Raw genomic sequence first — 22,481 nt, 5'->3', positions numbered from 1 at the left:
CATGCATGCATAATTCATACATACACACACGCATGCATACATGCACAGACATACATGCTTTAAAATATTAAAATAGGGGCTGGAGATTTAGCTCAGTGGTAGAGCCCTTGCCTAGCAAGCAAAAGGCCCTGGGTTCGGTCCCCAGCTCCGAAAAAAAGAAAAAAAATATTAAAATAAACCTTTTTAAAGAAGACAGGTTCATTGGTTATAGAACATAGGATGACCTGGAACTCACTGTGTAGCCCAGGCTGGCCTCAAACTCAGCATCCTCCTACCCCAACCTCCCAAGAACTGAAATTATAGGTGTGTACTACTCTATCCAGCTAAAAACCAATAACACCTCTCTCTCTCTCTCTCTCTCTCTCTCTCTCTCTCTCTCTCTCTCTCTCTCTTTCTCTCTCTCTCTCTCTTTCTCTCTCTCTTGCAAAGTCCCTGTGGCGCTGCTCCCCAGGCCTGTGGTGTGAACTTCCACTCAGCTTGGCAAAGAATCTGACCACAGTGGCATATTTATGAGTATCTCCTGCCATTCCCCCATTACCCCGCCTCTCTCTAGAGTGTTACATTTCTTTAGTTAGTTAGTTGCTAACCCTCCTTGCTTCTCCTAAGCAAGTCTCTTTCTCACAAGTGTTTCTCCCATTTCCCAGCCAACTCCTCACTTGTGTTCAGAATACAGCCCAGCATTCGCTCTCTTTTAGGGAGGCCACACCAATGTCCGACCTCTCTCCTGTTCTGACACTGGGACACACCTCTGACAGGACAGTGGCCGCATCTTGCTCTATTTATGTACCTTGATTCTAAATGATTTTGAATGTGGCCTGTGAGCCTCTATCACTAAGACTGTACAGGTTAGCTCTCAGTTCTCTGAGCTCCAACTATGAAATTCAGTAATTACGACTCATCAGGGAAGTTTTTGATTTTATTTAAAAATTGGAGGGGGGTGACTAAAGAGATGGCCATTAAAATCACCATTAAATAAATTAAAACTACCTGTTGCTAGAACTGTCTAGCCTTTAAGACAACTCTGAGATAATTTAGCTTCTAAAACTCCCTTTCATGCAAACGTGACCAGCATTAAAATCTGTGTATGATCCCTTTTCATAATTATGCAAACCAGATGCGAGCAGATATTTTTAATGCCTTCAGTTTCTCTCTCTCTCTCTCTCTCTCTCTCTCTCTCTCTCTCTCTCTCTCTCTCTCTCTTTTTTTCCCCCTCACATGGGTGTTACAGCTGACTTCTAGCTTACTTTCTGATCTTTCAGAACCTGAGGAAATGGAAAATGTTATAGGAAGTTTCCAAGGGGCTTTGGGGTGTCTCCAGGGCTTTGTGGAGGCAATTCTTTGTAGTCTTGCAAGCAGCAGGTAAGTTCCAGGGCTAGCAGGAGCTTCAGGTGAGCACGTGACATCTGAACCTGCTCCGTGCAGGACAACAAGAAAGCGTTTGCCCAGGTTACGAATGGTGTTGCACAAGTCTTGGGCTCTCTGAAACACGCCCTTATAAATACCAACTAGACTAAATGGCCATAGCTTGCCTACACTCAGAATCAATTAGCCACAGACTGAAAGGTTAACACAAGGCAGTGAGTCACCAGCCGGCTCTCTCTGTGGTTCTGATGGGCAGATGGGAACTGTAGAACAGAGAGAAGAAAATACACACAAAGGAAGGCACAGGACACAGGCAAAAGTCTCCACTTTCACTTGGAGGGATGAGTTACCGTACTTTCAATCTGACAAACACTGGACTTCCCCCAAGAGTTGGAAAGTCATTTATACCAACTTGAAATGCTTATGTCTTTGCAAAATTGTGCAATTTTTAGATACAAATTCTCTTCCTTTTTCCCCAAAAGCACATCCTGGCATTAATCATTGTTGTATTTAACATCTTTCCAAGTTTGTTTGTTTTTTTTTTTCCTAAAAACAATGTTTTCTCTTTTCAGGCAACTATACCTTTTTCATGGTAGTATATAAAACTCATCCTTCAAAGCTTAACCAAGGGGTTGGCCAGACACTTCAGAGGCTAAGGACACTTGTGGCTGTTCCTTTCAGAGGACTTGATTTTGACTCCTAATGTGACTCCCAGCTCACACCACCAGCAACTCCAGCTCCAGAGGATCCAACTTCCATTTCTGGCCTCCACTGGCTTCAGCATTCATGTGCACACACCCCCTCCAACCGCATACACAGTTAAAACTTAAACAAGCTATGTAGTAAAACACACCTGAGGTGAACAACAGAACAAAACACAATGTGTAGAATAGTGTGCAAAGTATGAGAGATTAAATAGGAAAATGCCACTATGAAACTCATTAATTTGGTTACTAACATAAAAAGTCAATTAACAAAAAAAAAAGAAAGTTCCTTTCAAGTAAAAACAGTGAGAGCAAGTTCTGGTAACATAAAATTAGCCAACTTGGTAGTGACCGAATTAGTGGTATCCAAAACCAATTTCTTAGTCCCAAACATTTTCTTCACCTCCAAAGTCACTCCTTAGCAATGGCTGTGTGGGACCCTGCCGTCTAGGTGGAGCCCATACTTACTCATTGCCCTCCTGATGAACAGTGGAATCATTTCTGACAGCTCACTGTTATAAGAAGTACCTGAGGGAACACCCTTTGTGTGTCTGTGCTGATATTTATGAAGGCAGACTCCCTTATTCTAAAAACTATCAAACCTTACTTATTTTTATTGCATCTCATTCGAATTGCTGGGGGTTCCAAGCTCTCATCTTTGCTCAAATAAACATGTCAATACTCAATGCTAAAATGAGTTACCAAATTATCTGTCAAACAGGCCAAGTACCTCTCCCAGACAGAAGCAGGGTAGCCTACACCTTCACTCTCCTCCAGGTAGATGAGATCTTCACACAGGCAAAAGTCAGTGTACCTGAGTTCTAGTATCCTGTTGTGAATATAAGAACTAATAGAGAGATGGCTCAGTGGTTAAGAGCACTGACTGCTCTTCCAGAGGTCCTGTGTTCAATTCCCAGCAACCACATGGTGGTTCACAACCATCTGTAATGGGAGGGAACTCTTGTAGTGTGTGTCTAAAGACAGCTGCAATGTACTCATATAAATAAAAATACATAAATCTTAAAAAAAGAAAAAATGAAGATATTTTTATGCATTAATTAAGACCTGCTTGATTCATTGGAGATTTTCATCATTGCCACTTGGGGAGCTCCCTCTTAGGGACTTTTCCTGTGAGTTCTCTTAGTGACTGCCAATCTCAGGGTGTCACTCATGGGAATTATCTTAAGGGCTCTTCACACACTGATCCTTAGCCCTTTGGATGCAATCTTCCAATTTACACAGCACCTCCTATAATCACAGCATCCTGATAGAGTACGAGTCTGTTTTCATTTACTGAGGCTGGGGTTAGAGGGAGGTGCTAAAGCGCTTGCCCAGACAGGATCCAAAATACACACTTTGTTTCCAAAGTCCTCTTTTTATGCTGGAGCTGTACCCATTCGTTCCAGGAACTCACAGGCTGTCCCAAGGTTTCAGAGAGAGAGCAGGTCAATCTCCTACATTCTAGGAAAGGAATTGGCTGAAGGAAAGAGAATGCACTGGGCTCAGTTTTAGGAATAACTAGTGATTTTTGACCAACCAAACTCCAGATTTACACCCTGGAGCTGTAATGGAACTGGGTCAGGTGTGTGGTCAATGGCTGCTCAGCCCTAGGATGGTAGTCCCTGAATCAGTCAGAGCTTTAGACATGGGCAGGTGTTCATCATGGTGCCAGCCACAAACCAGGAACGACGGCTGGCCTGGTTAGCAACATAAACGGGTACAATTACACAGGAGGACTGAGTTAGGGGGAAGAACGTGACTCCTGCTACAAGAATCCCAAGGGACAAAAGCCACCATGCTTCTAGGATCCCTGCCTCCACACCCTTTATTTTTCTGTACTTGGATGGTGTGCCTCATGGCCTTGCTATCTTTCTAACCTAGCTGTCTTGTTTCTGATTCCCCTTTCTTCACAACAGAGGACAAATCCATTGATTTTTCTCATCGCTTTGACCAAATACCTGACTTAAGGAGCAACTTAAGGGAGGAAGGGCTTTATTTTGGCTTACGGTTTTAGAGCTTTCAGCCCATCTGTGGCAGAACAGGTGTGGCAGCAAGAACACGAGGGAAGGAGCTAGCTCACACTGAGTTCACCAAGCAGAACGTAGACAGGAAGTGGGGATGAACTATAAAAACCTCAAGACCTGCTCCACTGTCTCCAACAAGGTGCTACACCTCCTACAAGTTCCATGACCTTCCAAAACAATACCCACTGGGGACCAAGTGTTTGAACCGGGTGATGCTTCATATGGAAACCATGATGGTGAGCACCTTGAAGGCATGCACATCTAGCTGCTTCACTCACTGGTGGATTTTTCAGCCTTTCACACACGGTAGGGAACAACAACTTGGGCACTATAAAAAGTGAATGTCAGGGGAAGGAGAGAGTTGTTCTGTGCCTGCACTGTGGGAGGAGCTTTAGAACTCTTCTAACCCCGAGAAGTAGGATTCCTGCTCCCATTTTACAGATAGGACACTTGAGGCTCACAGAAGGTGAAATTTGATGAAGGCCATGAAGTTAATAAATAGTTCACTTAAACCAGGGGGCGGGGCATTCAAAATGATAATCCTGGTCTGCCCTCATGCAAGGTGGTTCGTGAGCCAAAGTAGATCGAGTTTTGTGCTACTTCTTAGTCTGTAACAGTTTCTCGATCTTGTAGCCACTCAATTCTGGAGTCGACAAGCTTATTATGCAGAGCTGTCCTGTGCATCGTAGAACACTTAACAGCATCATTGGTCTCTAACCGCAATGTGCACGTAGCACCCCTCAACCCAGCTGTGCTGAGCAAAGCATCTTGAGTCCCTGCCTATGTCTCCTTAGGTGAGAAACACTGGTCCATTCAAACTGACGGACTCGACCTTGGACGAGTCCACATAACCACAGAAACAAGCGCATCGACCTGCTGGGGAGGGAGGATTTGGGGCTAGCAGTAGAAACTGTTCCAGAATAAGCAAAAGTTTCCATGAGGAAAGAGAGCCCTGCAAACAAGCAGAAGCCCAAAGCTTGTCAACTGCTGGCAGCTAAAATAACAACAGCCATATGGGAGACAGACGGACGCAGACTTTGGAAATGGGTACTCGTGTTTACACCCAAGCTGGGGCTGCAGGAGAGGTGCTGCAGGTGGGCAACACACTGTCTGCTGGGTAGGAAACAGGCCCATTTACGTATGTCAGAGGAAGTGTAAGCTCAGCAGGTAGATGCCCTGGGACAGATCCGATCTGTTAATGCTGCCTGTTCAGTGGGGGTGATTGCTCCATCCTTTTGCAAAAACAGAAGGTCCCCATAGCCAAAGATAACATGTTCCAATACAGAGCACGGGCCAGGCACATTCTCTCCACCTTCCCGACTGCAGATGGTTCAATAGTAAACAGTTTGGACGCTAGAATGGGACCGGAAGAAGAAATGTGTTCCACTGGGCCTGCAGTGGTGGGTTAAAGCAAAAAGTTCCAGAATGTTGTCACGGAAGACCCTGAATAGTCTTCCAAAGAAGTCTCCCAAAGGCTGCATTCAGTCTGCTTAAAACGAGGGGCAGCACTCCCCCACCACGTGGCTCTATCACATTGGACCTCTGTGCTAATCTTCTGAAAGGGCCTCTCAGGAGAAAGGCAAGAACCAGAGGATTGAGTGACTGGCACAATACCTGGTAAGGCTAGGAATGGGGACTGTGTACAGCCGTTCACCTCCAAAACATAGACGAGTTGAAAGCAAAGACTCTACTCCCAAAGTTGACGTGGCTTTAAGTCAACTCACGTGGCTAGGAAAACTCAGGTCTCTGGCTTCCGGTATTCTCATCGTAGAGGCAGCACAATAATTAGAACCTCACAAAGCTGAAGTGAGGATTGGTCAAGTCTAAGTAGGTCAACAGCTTGGCCAGATGCCTAATGGCACAATCAGCAGGAGATGGCTGGTACCTGTGCCACTGTGGGTGTGGGTTTTAAGACCCTCATCCTAGCTGCCTGGAAGTCAGTATTCTGCTAGCAGCCTTCAGATGAAGATGTACAACCCTCAGTTCCTCCTGCACCATGCCTGCCTGGATGCTGCCATGCTCCCTCCTTGATGATACTGGACTGAACCTCTGAACCTGTTAACCTGAATTAAATGTTGTCCTTATAAGAGTTGCCTTGGTCATGGTGTCGGTTCACAACAGTGAAACCCTAACTAAGACACCACTTTAGCTCCCTATGTTCGCTTCCCCTGATGATGCACTGTAACCTGTAAGACAAATAAATTCTTTCTTCTCCTCATAGTGCTTTATCACAGCAGTAGAAACCTATCTACCATTGCTAGACCATTAACTGTACTGCTACCATTAGTGCTTGTCTATATACCCATCAGTCCCTTCCCATCCAGGGAAATAAGTTCTAAGAGCCCGTGGTGCATGTGTGAATCCACAGTATTATCTATCCTAATATAAACTCTGCTTTGTCTATACATACCTATGACAAAGTTTACTTCATACATCAGGCACATTAAGAGATTCACCATAATTAATAGAAGAACAGTTATAGCGATACACTGTAACTGTGGAGGCTAAGTTTTATCACCTTGATTATTTACTAGCAGATTGAGACACAATTCTGGGTGTGTTTCCAGCAGAGATTAAATGAGAGGGAAAGACCAGACATGAAGGTGGGGAGCGTGTGCTATCCCTCGGGCTTCCTGCAACCTCAGAATAGAAGAGGGAAGGGAGAGAACCCTTCTGCCTTTCCCCTTCTGCCTCCTGGTCCATGACGATGCAGACACCTGTCCTCCGCCATGTGCCCCTGCCGCCTTGATGCTCTGCTCAAATGCAGAAACCATGATCGGGAACACATCATCCCTCCCTTGTGTTTCTGTCAGGCATCTGATCACAGATACACACAGTTAATTCATACAACAAAGTCATCTTGACAGTTTTCACTTACCATTTTTTTTTAAATCATAGCTGATCATGGGTAGCCCTAACTAAGGGAAAGTGAAATCACCAATAAGGAAAAGAATCAAAAAAAAAAAATAAACAAAAAAAAAAAGGGGGCTGGAGAGATGGCTCAGCGGTTAAGAGCACCGACTGCTCTTCCAGAGGTCCTGAGTTCAAATCCCAGCAACCACATGGTGGCTCACAACCATCTGTAAAGGGATCTGATGCCCTCTTCTGGTGTGTCTGAAGACAGCTACAGTGTATTCATATACATAAATTAATAAATCTTTAAAAAAAAAAAAGGAAAAGAATCACTTGGATGCTTTCATCCACAGACAACAGCAGAAACACATCAGCATTACTTAAGACCAAATAGCTTCTTGGAGGAACTTCACTAAAATAGCCAGCAGGAGAGAAAAACCCATCGGCATACGCTGCTATTTATAAAACCTCAGTGTCTGGAAATAAACAGCCGAGCATGGAGCTGGTGGTATAGAACTTGCCTAGCACATGCCAGACTTTAGACTTTGTATCCCCAGCTTTTGTAACAAACAAACAAATAAACCAACTTGAATATGGCCGAAGAGTGCTCAACAGCAGGGAGTAAAGTGTTACCACAGAACGAAAACAGCAGACAGGTTAAAAACAGTCTTCTCTTAAAAAAAAAAAAAAATTCTTTTTGAGAACAGCTCAAGGATAGCAGCAAACCACGCACAGAGTCGAACAAAGAGAAGAGAGATCTCCATTTAAAATACACAAAATGGTAGCAGGGGTCTACCCTTGGACGGTGGGGTTTTATCTTCAACTTTGTAACTCTCCACATTTATCTTCCAGATTTTGTACAATAAAGAGATAACTAAGAAAATCAAATTGGCTGAGGAACAGGCATGGCCATGAACACTGACTTCAACAGAAAGGGCATCAACACATCTCCACCCAGCTCACGAACGGCCATTGAAAGCACAGTGGAAGGGTTCAAGCAATTCATACATGCCAAGCACCCAAGACCCTAAACCAGGGCAAACCTGGAGCTCAAAGGAATTCTTCATGGAGTGAATGAAAAGCAGAAGTTAGCATTTGGTACAGGTGTGGAGAAAGCATTACCAATGTGCTCAGCACTAGTCAAAACTCCGGTGGCTCAGGGCAGCCGACCAACCCTGAGTCCAGTACCATGACCGGCTCTTACATGATAATGTCCACGACAAAGTATTCCACCAGCTGGGAAGAACGCCTCTCCCCACTGGGGCGAACAGAATAAGGGCCAGCTGAATGCAGGATGCTTCAGCGCCAAAGTCTGGTGGCTATTTTTAGATCCTGGCAAACCACTGGCTGTATTGTGACCAATTTTTTGCCTTTTTGTTTTTTTTTAAGAAACCTAACCACGGAAGCAGTACGCAGAACACCCACCAGCAGGTCTCCTTGCAGCACTTGCTGACTGTGTGACCCTGGACCCGGGTTTAAAGCTTGGGGCTCTTTATAGATGACACTGAGATCGCCCTGTAGAGTTCTGGGGGAGGTGATGTCAGGCACTTGGAATAGGAGCTGTGGCACTGAGAACACCTATGAGTTGATGGTTTCTAAAGGCCACCTATAACGCTACTAAAAAGGACAGGCCAGAATGAGGAGTCACTCCTGACACCCAGCACTGGTGACACCCAGCTGTCCATTACCTGCTGGATGCTCACATTCATATACGCAAAGTAACCAGGGACCCAAAACTTTTGCCATTCACAAGAAATGTATGAAAAGAAACCTTAGTTTTCAGACATGGTTCCTTAAGTCCCTGCACCCACGTGACCATCCTACGATGTCTCAGGTGTAGATAGATGGTACCAGACTCGTCATTCCTTTCTCAAGCCCAGAGTTAGAGCACTTGCCTAGTATGCATGAGGCCCCAGGTTCGATTCTCAGGACTGCATTAACTAGAGTAGTACATGCCAGAAATGTTAGCATTGAGGAAGTACGGGCAGGAAGATCAAGGTTCTCCTCAGCTACATAGCAAGTTCAAGGCCAGCCTGGGCTACATGAGACCTTGATTCAAAACAACATAAAAGTGGATGGGGGGTTGAGGACCTAAACTAAAACTATTAAGGAAAATAAACAGAGATCTTAACTCAATGGAAGTTGGAGTGCCCCCATGTGAGGCCAAGAGACACTGACTGGCATTTGCACCCCAAAGTGAGCAGTGCACACAAGTGCAACTGGACAGATTAAGTTTCCTTGCATTAGGCTCTGGGTATATAAAGTATATACTAATGTCCAAAGTCATTCTGAGAAGAAATGTTACAATGTTAAAAGGGTTGTTTTGGAATGGACGGCAACACATATTCAGTTTTCCTTTCTCTTTTGTTTCCCACAAACACACACACACTTTTGAAACAGAAAGCAAGATGCTCATGTCCAAAGCCAAGGAGAGACAACATTACATGGCAATGAACTCTGACCTCACTGGACTTGGCTCACGTGTGTCCAGGAGTCCTGTGCAGCTGTGCAGGGAAAGGCAGAGCTCAGCACGCAGTGGCCCATGGGAGCTGGTGTTTCTTGTTCTACTTGAGAGGTACACACTCCAGCCCCTTTCAGAGCTGGGCCAAGCTTCCCTCTCAGGCCTGCTGAAGAGGGAATTTATGGGCCTTGGGGGATCCAGACATCTGTGCTTTAGTTTACCAGCAGCTCTGTGCTAAACCTTTCTGGTAAGGAACTGACAAGAGTACCATGCAGTCGACATCATAAATGCTGCCTTTGTGCTGAGGCCTAAATTTCCAGCCTGTACGGATGCCGGGAGGCAAGAGAAAACAAACCCATCAGTGTGTTGCCTCAGAGACCACTCACATTTGTAAATGGCTTTTTAATCTTCCTGGAAGAGGCTGCCAGCCCATTCTGCCCCCATGTCCTCCTTCACTAACTATGGTCTCACAGGAAGCCAGAGGGAGAACCGCTAAGTATTGATGGAAGCCTTGTGTTTGGGTTAAGTCACTGCTTGGTCTACCATTAAAGGAATGTAACTGTAAAGGAGATGAAACTGGATATCCAAAAAGATCCATGTGTCTATAAAGTGCCAGGAGCCAATGAAATAAGAGCTGTGTACTAGGAAATCAAGATGCTTGCTGGGTCCGGTGGCACAGCTTTGGTACCCCAGTTACTCAGGAGGCTGAGACAAGGGAATCAACATTTTTAAGGACTGCCTGGGTTGCAGAGGGAGTTCAGGGTCCACCTAGACAACTTAGTGAAGATTCTGTTCCCAAATTTTAAAAGTATAAAGAGGGGTCAGGTATGGTGTCACATGCCTATAAACCCAGTCCTTGGGAGGCAAGGGCAGAAAGTGATCTAGATACACGGACAGTCTTAGGCTAACCAGAGCTACAGAGTGAGGCCCTGTCAACAACAATACAAAGGGGGACACATACAGACCGGATGGCTCAGTGGCTAAAGGCACTTGTCACCAAACTCGCCAACCTGAGTCCAATCATCAGGACCCCATGTCGGGTAATGACCTACATAAACTCTCCTCTGACCTCCGCAAGCACACCATGGCAGGAGTACCCAACCCCTCCCAAAAAAAAATGCAATAAAACAAAGCACTGAGTGGGGAAGCACTTACTTGCCTTGTATGTGCAAGACCCTGGGTTTAATCTTCACTATTATAAAAATGAAAGTAAAAGGAAGAAATAGAATGCAAATAAATAAGCCAACTTGCCCCATGCTCAAATGATTTTTGAAATAGAAGATAAATTACATATGCAGGTGCATGGGGTGAATGGCTGCTGAGTGCCTAGAGGCTTGGGCACACGTGCAGTAGTATTCCCCTGGTTTCATTTCTTCCCCAGCAGAAATGACGGGGAGACCTAAAGGAACCATGAAAGCTTGTGAAACTGGATCCTGGGCAGCCCTGGGGGTTGTTGCCTCCCCTTCATCTTCCCTGTTCAGTTAGCATTTTCCTTTCTAGTTGGTAGGGGAAGCAATGGAATCAGGAGGCAAGAAGCAGAAAGGTAGCGTGTTAAACAATGCTAAGAGGCTTACATTGCACGTCCCAAGGCAGGCTACAGGGAGACAGCTGGGTGCGGGATGGTGCTCACCACTCTCACAGATCTTACGTGTGAACACGCTGTGTGCAAATACAAGCTTAGGTTTTTGTTTCTATCCACTAATCTCATCCCTTCAAATAACAGCACATCGCTCAAGTCCTCTGTGTCTGCGTTTAAGCATTATGAATAACTTTTCTATTCCTGTCCCATACATACAGCCTAGGGTTAGCAATTTGACAGTTGGAAAAGGTCAGTAGAAAATTTATTTCGCAAAAGTGAGCTATCTCTGAAGCTTCAGAAGGCGTTTTCCACATAGCAGGTTCTCCCTTGGGTCTGACTTTCTCATCTTTGCTTGGTCTCAGTCTGTTAAGTTTTCAGACATGGCTTAATTAATTTCCCTCTTCCCCGGTTCTCTCTAGGTCAATGCAAATTTCTAAGACAATCAGCCGTTTTCTGCAGTGTTTCCTGTGCAGGACCCCTAGGAACCAGAAAAAAAAATAATAAAGATTGCCTGGGAAGTCTAAAGAAAAATGGTGAAAGCACACAATCAGAGTAGGTTACGGGGAGAACACAGTGTTCTCAGAAATTCAAACCCAAAGGTCTAAAAGCCAGGCAAGGCGATGTTAGCAAGGGACTCAGAGCTCCAACTGCAGAGTGGGGGTCATTTGCAGGTGAAAGTTGGCCAGCTACTCGAGTCAAACTTGTTACTGTCCCTTTGCAAAGAAAGCACAGCACTGTCCTACCATCTACCAGAAGGCAACTCTACCCTGAGAAAAGCGCCCTGAGTGTGGGAGGAGCCAGCACCAGGTGAATGAGTGGGAACCTCCCTGGCACAGGGTAGGCCATTCTGGAAGAAGCAACAGGGAGAGAGGCCATCAGAGTCCTCACATGGTCCTAACATCAAGGGAAGAAATAGCTCACGGTGAACTTGAACCACTCATGGTCACTAGACTGGAGAGGAAAGAGTCAAATGCAGCCGACTTTTCAAAAAGCAGAACTCAGCAAAAGACCAGATGTGCAGGACTCAGGTGACAATGAATCTTCCAGGAAAAGCCTGCAGTGAAGTCGTCCAGAGGGCTGAGACACTGGCCACAAGGGACAGTACACAAACACATCCCTCTCCACCAACCAGCTCTGCAGGCTGACTCTCCCACAGCATCTTGGTTTCTCTCTTCTTCCTACCAAGAGTATAACCAGGAGCCCAGAGTTCCGAGGACTGAGACAGACAGAGCCAAAGCCAGGGCTAACTGGGTGGTAAACCGTTCATGTCACAGCAGAGTTAACAGAGGGGCTGGAAGTAACGGGGGTGAGCAGTGGGAGTGGGTGACAGCACCGGGTTGTGGCTCATTCATCAGACAGTAAGGAGGGATGCAGAGGGTATAGGAGAACCTCACGGCTTCTCCAGCTCTGAAAGTTGGCATGAGGCATGGCTTTGGCTCAACCACTCCAACCTCCCTCCCTCTCTCTCTCTCTCTGCCGTGAATACTTTGCTCTACTACACAAACTTCTGCTTAAACTCTCTGTTTAACTAAATCCTTTCCTTTGAGAAGATAAGAATCAAGGAGAAGTCTTCACCTGACAACAGCTCTCTGGTCTGCAGTTTTCTTAAACATTCAAGGTCAAGATAAAGGCATTGCTGGACAAATGAGACGTGAGAGGTGCCTGACTGGATCAGCTATGCTGGGGGTGAGGACCTCATGGTATGACTTTTGCTGGGTTTAGCCTAAAAGAGTATCGATTGCAAATTGGTTTTCAAGGTTGTGGATGGATCTCAACCTTCACTTTAAAAAGCAAGCCGAAGGAAGAGGTTAAGAATAGGTCTGATGAAATGCCATTTGCCACCACATTTGATGACCAGAGTTTAATCCCTGGGATCTGCATGGTGGAAAGAGAGGACTGATTCCTGTGACCTCCACATAAGTATCACAGCACACATATGGCCCCCTCCAAATAAAAATATAATAATAGGTTTAAAAACAACCATGTGCGTACACACACACACACACACACACACACACACACACACACACACACGTTAACTAAACATTACCACTGTAAACAATACCCACTACATAACTAACAATACCTAAGGCCCTTTGAATTTACTGTCTCATAAATATTTACAATTGTTCTATAAAGGAGCGATGGTCCTTGGTAAGCCACAAATCGTGACTCTATGATACATTTACCTCTGAGGAACAAAAGCGAGATTTAGAAATGTTAAGGCACCTGCCCTAGAATGGCAGTCTTCAAATGGATAACTAAAGTCAGAACCAAGATACTCTCTTTGGGCATTTTGTTCTAACCCTGAGGCCAACAGCCCTTTTTGTAAACAGGCAGGCACGGCCGAGTTCCAACCAAGCTCCTTATAGATAGTGAAACTAGAATTCCATGGGGTTCACATATAAGAAATACCATTCTTTTCATTTCCTCCCCAGACATTTAACGTTGATCGCATCCTTAGCTCATGAGCTACGAGCAAAGAGGAGGAGGTTTCGTCCTCCCCTTAACCCCACAGCTTTCTAACTCTGGTTGAAGCCACCAGGTTCAGCTACTGCCCAGTTCATCTCACAAGCTGATATCTCAGGAGTCCAGAGATATTGCTGAACAAAACCAGTAAGGATACACTCTGCATGGGACCCATGACTTAGTCGTATAACTGTGAACTATCGGAAGTGGCCCTAACCCTGCCTGACCCGGGGTTAGGACACGCACACGTTACTCCTCCTTGTATTCCCCTCACCTGTATACTCTTCTACAGTAGCAATGGGTGACTCAGCTCCACCTGAAACCAGCAGAGATTCTGGTGCACGAGCACAGCATAGGTCTCTGCAAGCGCAAGCCTAGGTCCCTTACCTGCAAGGTTTGGCTGAAGCGCTTTAACGGTGTGGTCTTCACAGGTGGGATGAGGTTTGCTAGCGATGTGACTCTGGAAAGGGGTTTGACCCTTTTGTTACTAGGTTCCTGTACAAAAGAAAAATAAATAAATAAGAGGACAGTGTCAAGGCCAGTCTTAAAGATGTCTGCCAAAACATCGCATCCATCCCACTCTGAGAATTACAGGTAGCAGGGCGAGCTGCAGACTGTGAACAGTTCACCCAGGATCTGCACAGATGATATGGTTGGGGAGCCAGGAAAAAGACTGAGAGTGCACACTGAGGCAGTGGGTGACAGGTAGGGATCCCGCCCCTCCCCTCTCCCCTCCCCAGTCCCTCCCCCAAATCAGTCTCAGCTTTTCATTCAAAGCTTCCAGTGGAGCCCTTCTTCCCATTGCTGTAGCGCATTCCCAGCCAATGACCTTGCCAGACAGTGGCGTGTCTTTTGTTGCTTCTGGTTTCATTTTTTTAAAAAACCCTTCCTGTCACCTTGCCAGAGCCATTTCTGAATACGCATTATCCATTCGTTTTCCTAAAGTTACGAAGACTGCTTTTAAAACTCTATTTTCTAAAACATTCATGTGTCTGTATGGGGATGGGAGGAGGACAACTTCCTGGAGTTTGTTCTCTCCTTGCACCATACGGGTGCCGGGATCAAACTCAGGTTGTCAGTCCTGGTGGCGAGCCTGCTGGAGCTCCAAATATTTTTTTAAGAAGTTTTATTTCTAGGATCATAAGAAAGCATCTTCAAACCTATAATAATAGAGAAGCACGTATTAAAATTCACGAAATAACTAATGGCAAAAGGAAATGTACGGGGAGAAATTCGTATCATGGGATTTTGGTTTCCGTACTATTTATAGCCACACATTTTCAAAGTCACCTCCACAGAAAACATCAATTGCAAATCTGTAAGTTGCTCCGGCTGACAGAGGAGAGGGACACTTCTTATTCCAAAGAACATGATCAAGAACGATATAAATAAAAACAGGCTGGGGGAGGGGGGACAGAGCAAACATTTTACAAGACAAAGAGGACAGTTACCCTTGCTTTCCTACGCTCCATCTAATCTTCAGTAGATAATGGACAGCACATGAAGACCTCAAATTGTGATGGGAAAAGCCAAGCCAGCCGGTTGTAGCAGATGTCAATCATTTCCTAAGGTCAGCTCACCCGACCCCTACCCCACGGTGTTCATCTTTCCTTCTCAGCCATTGCTCTCAAAGTTTGACCCAAAATTTCTAATTCTTCAAGGGATCCCTGCAGGCCATTCTAAACGCAGCAGATGCTCGGAAAAATTCCTTCATGAATCTGGAATTCAGCCGGGAAGTTTTCATGTCTCTCAGTGCCCTGTCCAGCCTCAGAAATCAGAAGCCCTCTCTTGAGTCTCTACCAACACTGCTGACATTTTAAGTAGAAAAAAAAAATTTAAACCTAAAGAAGTTCAAAACAGTTCCATGGTGTCAAAGAGTAAGCTGAGGTTTGCGAAGCAGTCGGTTGCTTTTTTCTAAGACAGAATAGATCCGGCAGCCAGGGACCTCTGGCTTCTCAGTGAGCTACGCAGAGCAGCCAGTAGGCAGTGCTAGGAACACTAAGAAGGCTGGGTTTTAAAATGCAGCAGACGAGTCTCCTGATATGAAGGCTGCCACTACGAAGGATAAAGTGCTACAGAGAAAAGTCCGAAAGCCACCTGCTTCCAGGCGATGATGTCCTCAGGATGCTGCCCCCTGTCCAGGGTCTGGGCTCCTGAGCACCTGTGCACAGAGGATGACGTCAAGATTCCTCCTCTTTACATCAGATCTGCAACCTCAGCAGGCTGCGTCCACGCATGTGTGCACACACAGCCTCTTAAGCGTCCCCTGAATCCTCTAAATGGCTTCTGCTTTCGTCTAGAAATGCCAGGTTGAGATCCAGCTCTCTTGGGTAGCATAAACCACACTGCGGCACACGGGAAAAATCCCAGGGGAAAAGGACTTGGTCTCGGATAATCCTGCGTGCACCTCAGATCCCAGAGAGGTTGGGTCTCATTCCCACGGTTAAAGCTGTATCAGAATGGGGAGGCTGAAGAGAGAGCAGCAGCAGGGGTGTCTTGCTTTAAATCGGGCAGGGAACATGGCATACTTGGCAGGCTGCAGGAAGATCTAGCCCTTATGGATCATGTGTTCTAAGGTTGGTCTGATGTGGCTGCTCCGTTTAGATGGTCTATTCAGATGTGCACTATCTAATATAGTTATAGGAAACATGGTCAATGCAACATTAGTCCAGAACACTGCTAATACATGGAATTCTATTTAGAACTGCTTCTCCGAGGTATGGCCCCCAAGTGAGTTAACAGCAGGCTACTCTCTGGTGATCTAACATTGCTAGGCAAAGAGGAATGAACCAGAAGCCACCCTGCTGTGATTTAGTGCTCGCAACGAGGCAGGTGTAAGCTCCAGAATATTCTCCGGTTGTAGGATCTAAGTGGGGAGGGAGGCCTTATGTCTGACCCAGACGAATCAAGTATGAATTATGGAGCTATCCTTTGAGGGCTTCTGTGAGAATAAGAGATTTAAAACACTTCTTGGCCCAATTTAATTGTTCTTTTCCATTTATTCAGTCTGTCTCCAGCTATATCTTACTACTGTCTAAGGAGCCCTCGAGGAAATATTTCTAGGATTCTAAGTAAATAGTATTACTGAGAACTGACTAACTAGCAAGTGTAATACTGAGGCTGTGTTCTGGTTTGCTACTGGAAGATGGCGGAACTTAACCTTCAGAGCCTGCCTGGTCTAACACGGCATACTGCTAGACCAGGCTGGGCAGTCAGTGCTGCACCCAGGCACACGATGTACTGTTTCAGGGTGCACAGTACCAGTACTGCCAGGAGACCTGCGGCAGGCAGGAGGGCACATCCCTAAAGACCCTTTAAGGAGGGGCAGAGGCGGGCAGTAGGTCTGAACACAATAGTTCTGGTTAGTCTTTTCTAGGCTTTGTTGTTTTGTCCCTCTAACAGGACTACCTGTAGAGCGTTTATTACCAGTTAAAATATCGGGGACACTAGTCTAACTGTTGGCTCCAAAATGATTTTGTTGACGTCGCTGTTGCTTTGTGGGTATCTGTACGATCCAGGCCAATGCAAACTGATGTGGTGGAGGCTGGTCTTGAACGCCTGGTCTTCTTGCCATTAATTCTCGAGTGCTGGTATGGCCGAGTCACCAGGCTCAGGTCCCGAAGTGTTTAAAAATCCATATTAATAAATTTGAATATATATGAATGAAGTGGTTACCTATGTAGACCCTTTGCAATGTGTATAAATATGTGCCTGCATCATACATGTGTGTGCCTAGCACCCTTGGAGACCAGAAGAAGGTGTCAGACCCCTTGGAAACCGAGGTACAGCTGGTTATGAGCGGCAGTGTGGATGTTGGGACCAAATCTGGACCTCTGCAATGGTGACAAGTGCTGCTAACTGCTGAGCTTGATCTCCAACCCCCCATATCTGACGAAGTAGTTCTTTTTAAACATCCATTTTATATTTATTGTACTTGATGAGAGCATGGGAGACCCTTTATCATGTAGAAAAAGTTCTGTTTATATCGTTTGATGTGAATTTCTCTCATGAATTACCATTGACTTTTACTTTTCTTTCCTATTCAGAGGAAAGGGAAGGGAAAAAGGAAGTAAAAGAAGGGAGAGTGGGGCCCTGGGTTCGGTCCCCAGCTCCGAAAAAAAGAAAGAAAAAAAAAAGAAGGGGGAGGGGAGGGGAGGGGAGATAATGAAGATGGCCATAGAGGTCATATTTCTCCATAAAGGAATTTACTCAGCAGTTTGAAGAATTTCATGAGCTAACTGCAAACCAAACAGAACAGGGCACTCGGTGTGAGGGAGGCTCAGTGAGTGACTTTCCCATCTTCCTCTCAAGAGGTAAAAAGCAAAGCAGACTGTATCATGTACAAAACTCCCCACAACATCAACACAATGTAGCACAGTTTCAGACATCAACACAATGTAGCACGTTTTCTCCTTTCTTTCATCAGAACAGTTTCACCGAAATAGAGCTGCAGGGAACCCTCCCTTGTCCCTGCACTTCACGCTGCAGATAGAGTGGGGCTGGGTGCAAAAGCGTGTGCATCACGCTTGCAGCTGCCTGGAGACTGCTCCGGTACTGAGCCCCCGACACTCCCCAGGAGTGGCAGAGAAGGCAGCTGTCAGCTCAGGCACTGAGACCACATCTCTGTAGGGTGAGGCAAGGAGCCTGCTTCTGGCCAGGAGTCAGGCAGAGGTGAGAACTGTTCATGACAGGGGAAGCCTTTGCCCATGAGCTGATAGTCACATACACAAACAAAGAAACAAAGAAACAAACAAACCAACAACAACTCTCAAACATTTGGACGTGACAGGGGACCTTTGCAGGGCTCCATCTGTGGGAATTAGAGTCACCTCTAGTCCACCCTCTAACACTGGAAGGTGGCTTTCACTATCCTGTTAAACATCAACTTATAACTCATGGTGACTGATTTGCATAAATAAATGATAACATGCTAATAGTGGTTACAGGTTCTTTTTTTTTTTTAAGCTCTGGCTGACTTGGAACTCACTGTGCAGACTAGGTTGGCCTTGAACTCACAAAGACCTGCCTTTATCTGCCTCCCAAATACTGGGATTAAAGGTGTGTGCCATTATAACCAGTTTGGCCTCAAGTTCTTATTTCAGAGCTCAACACACAAAACCTACTAGCTTATTTATTTCAGTATGTTTTTAAGTTAACTCCTATCATGCCCATTTGAAAGATGAAGAAACTGAGATCTCAAATGATTGATTTGCTTAACATCTTAACTCAGCTGGATAGAAAAAAAAATGAAAGAAGGCACTATAATTGAAGCAGGGTGACCTCAGAGCCATTTCCTGCTTGGAGGCTGGCTAACTTTTTCTCTAAAAGAGAAGAGAATAAGGAGTTTAGATTCTCTGGAGCACCCAACCTCTAACACACTCATCCACTCATCTTCAGACATAAATTAACCAACGTGGGCACAGATCATTACACCTTTCACTGATGGGCACATAAATTCAAATGTCATATCATTTTCATGTCAAAAATATTTTTCAACAATTAAAAAAACATTATTTTTAACTTGGGCCTCACAGGAAGTATGCCAGTTCTGGCTGCTGGCTGCTGTCTAGTCACATTGCTTCTCAGTGGTCCTCAACAGCTCAGCTTCTGTATGTGACAAACCTCAAGATGGCTCCCTCGGGCATGGTACTTTCCCACAGACCCTTCTGGCATGACACAAGCTTGGTTGCATTTTCATCCCAGAGCTGGGGATGCAAGGTCCTCCCCTGATGAATAGGGGATATGGTTGTCTTCAATTCTGCAGGACTGAGTCCTATTCCACTGCATTTTACTTCTTAAGTAAATCCATCCAAACTAATATCAGCGTCCTCTCATGTATGAGTAAAGGCTTTCTAATCAACACAACTCCTCAGATCCACGTCACAATAAATTAAGGTCGAGGGGAGACAGATGATGAAAACAGGTCAACAATTGTCAGAACAGACTCAGCTGCGATCTTACAGGTGGTACAAGAACAAAATTTTTTAAAGGTATGTTTTATGATGGACAAAAGATGTATCATCAGATGCAGGGGGTGGGGGGTGGGGAAATGAGTCCCTGAGTTCATTAGTAGAACCCTGTGAATGGAGGGGGACCAGAAGGAGCCATCATCAGAAATGAAGAAATGGGGCAGAAAAAAACCCACCACTGAGCTCTCAACTAGGACGTGGACTACTGGAAAACGGAAGTTGGGAGAGCCATATTATGACTTTGAGGGCAAGGCTGTGGAGGCGCCAGTCCAACGCCAGGCTCCCTGAACACTTTTGTATACTAGACGTTTGCTGTTTGGTCTTTGCTGTTGTTGCTTCAGCTCTTGTTAGTGCTTTCACACACAGGCTCCAAATCGCTAAACTTCATAAAAGGACCCGGTGAAGGCCAACGGATCTACTTTAGAAACATACAGGAAAAGGGATTCCTGGAGGATCAGACTGTCCCCGACAGGAGTCCTCAGGGACAGGAGTCTTCGGGGGACAGGAGTCCTCGGGGGACAGGAGTCCTCAAACCCTGCCCTATTTGTTTGATTTGAAAGCATTCTTTGCTTTCTCCATGGCTCCCTCCCAACTCAAACTTCTTTTCGTTACCATTCTTCTAGGAAGGAGGAAGCTAGGGCCTCCCAGTTCCCCACTCTTGGGTGCTCCTGACAACCAAATCAGGGTAAAGCTCATTACTCCGCAATCGCCCTGACTCTATCCCCCCTCTTCTTAGAGCCCCAAAGTGTTCACACTGATTTACAGTTTATGTTCAAGACTCTCACCCTTCAAGGCTTCTAGGTCACACCTGCCATTGCCAACGCCTTTCCTGCCTATCCGCAGTTCTCACTCAGCCCTAGCCAACCCCCGCACTGCCTCTGCCCCCTGCAAAGCCCCAAGCTTTATTTCAAACAGCCCCACTTCTCCCCTTAGTGAACAGGGGCAATCTGCCTCATAGCTTGTCCTTCAAGAACTGCTAATAGTCTCCCCTTTCGTGTGAATGTGTTTTGGATAAAGTGGTTGTGAAGGAGCTGTATTTTGTAGATCGATCTGCCCTTTATCTTAGACTGGCTCTCCTATTTCCTGTGCAATGATACGCATGTTATTCACAACTTCTTCAAGGGGGAAAATGGCGGAAGAAACTCACAATGACTTCTGGCGAGTTCTGGGGATAACGACTGTCTTTTAATTGGCCTTGGACTCAGAGCTTTACATGCTACTATGCTCATGGCATCTTCAGAACCTGGGTCATCTTCATCTTGCACATGAGTGCACAGAGGCCCGAGGACCCACTTGAGGTCACATATCTCTGGCAGCACAGGAAAATGTGGCCCATACACCGGCTAATACACCACTGCTCTGTTATTCTACAGCACAGACAATATGGTACACAGGCCACAGGCTCTGTGATGAGCAAATGCTCAAGGCACAGCGGTTGGAACGGGACTTGCAAACCGGTTTGCTCTTTATTCCCTCTCTCCACCTTTGCCTTCAAGAGAGGGTGAACTTACCACTCCACATAGAGTGAACTTCCCACACTTCATGTACGGTGAACTTACCACTCTATGTATGCCTATCCTTTTTGAAAAAGTTGGTGCTGATACAATTTTAGACTCACAGACACATTTTAAAAATAGTCCGGAGTGTTTCCTATACCTTTCACCACACTTCCTCTAAAGCTCAGACCTTACACAACCAGAGTATGTTCATCGAAACTGAGAAGCTAACATTGGCACAGCACGGTGAGCTTAAATGTTACGGGGGTCCCTGGGACTTTACCACACTTCCCACTAATGTCCCTTTCCTCTTCCAGAACCCAATTTGAAATCCCACATTATATTTTGCCTCTGTATCCATCATAGTTCCCCCAACTGGTGACAGCCCCCCCCCCCAAAAAAAAAGTGCTCTTGTTATCTTACAGCAAAATACTGCAGCTCTCTAGCTGACACACTGGAGGAACCGTGGTCCTCATACAGAACGCCTCTCAGTGTAGACTGCTGTGATGTTCCCTCACAGCAGTGATGTGATGAGGTGTAGGAAGTTTGCTCTGGTGGGATCGAATCCAAAGTGTCTACTTTTTCTTAAAGCACATTATACCAAAGGGGATGTGGTGTTGTTGGGTCTGATAACTGGTGATGTCAGCTTGGACATGTGGCTATGGTGACACTCCTGCCCCACCCCCAAAAAATATACAGACAAGCTTTCAGCCCAGCTACCTATGAAAATGTGCGCGCAAACTCTAAACCCAGTGTCTGTGAATGTAACCTTATTGGGAACTAAGATCTTTGTACATAAATCAAAAAGGTGAGATCATGCTAACTAGAGTCCAGTCATTGGTGTCCTTATATGAACGGAATATTTAGACAGAAACACACAGATATGGATATAATGACTCATTATGATATAATGAGAGGTAAAGACTGGGCTTGTGCATCCACAAAGCCAGACAACACCAATGATCGCTCTTCCAAGCAAACTGCAGAAAGCACAAAGAGGCGGGGGAGAAGTCCTGGGCAGGCTCAGAGGACACCTTGCTGTCAGCTACTTGGAGGCACAGTACACGGGTGCGTCCATCACTTGCCTTACGGGGTTTTGCCACAGGAGCTAGGAAGGTGTCCGTGGATGTCCCTGCTGTGACAGTTCATAATTGATACTTCTGTTGGAGGGAGTGTTTAAACAAACACTAGTAAGTGCGAAGTGAGCTTCACTGAAGTGTATAGGTGTTACCTTTCCAAGAATGTCTCCCAGCTGCAAAGGGAAACCCAGAGGTAGACCCTGACAGAGGCCCAAGAGCCAGTGTCAGCTGCAGCTGGAAAGGAGGGGACAGGAGGGTTGGCATGCAGGGCAGGGTGGTAGGTGGTTAGACAGGACACACAGGTAGCAAAAGGAGGCCTTCTTAGAATGGTTTGAGCAACAGAGGAGTGAGCTGGAGGGCAAGAGAAGACGGTGCCTTAGAGCTGGCTGCTGACTCCATCTTCCTCCGTTGGAAACAAAAGGGCAGTAATGAAATGATGGCTCTTAATTCCAAAACTTCCACTATTGTTCTTTCCCCTGCTCTCT

The 22,481-nt window shown here is 45.7% G+C and overlaps 1 protein-coding gene across 14 annotated transcripts in view; it reads right to left on the bottom strand.

Moving 5' to 3' along the window:
• Arhgef3 (Rho guanine nucleotide exchange factor 3) overlaps positions 1-22,481 on the bottom strand; it is a 280,270-nt gene that overhangs the window by 28,284 nt on the left and 229,505 nt on the right. For 13 of the 14 annotated variants that reach the window (XR_015639300.1, XR_015639301.1, XR_015639302.1 and 10 more), the window contains 1 exon segment: positions 13,840-13,947. Coding sequence is in view for 9 of the 14 variants with exons in the window: in XM_087587654.1 (XP_087443780.1) it covers positions 13,840-13,947 (108 nt within the window). In the remaining 5 variants the exon portion in view is untranslated. 14 annotated transcript variants of the gene reach the window in all.

Source organism: Rattus norvegicus, chromosome 16 (assembly GCF_021556685.1).
Source record: "Rattus norvegicus strain SHRSP/BbbUtx chromosome 16, alternate assembly SHRSP_T2T, whole genome shotgun sequence".
Taxonomy (NCBI): domain Eukaryota; kingdom Metazoa; phylum Chordata; class Mammalia; order Rodentia; family Muridae; genus Rattus; species Rattus norvegicus.
The sequence above is the reverse complement of the archived record's forward strand: the minus strand, read 5'-3'. Positions and strand labels throughout refer to the sequence as shown.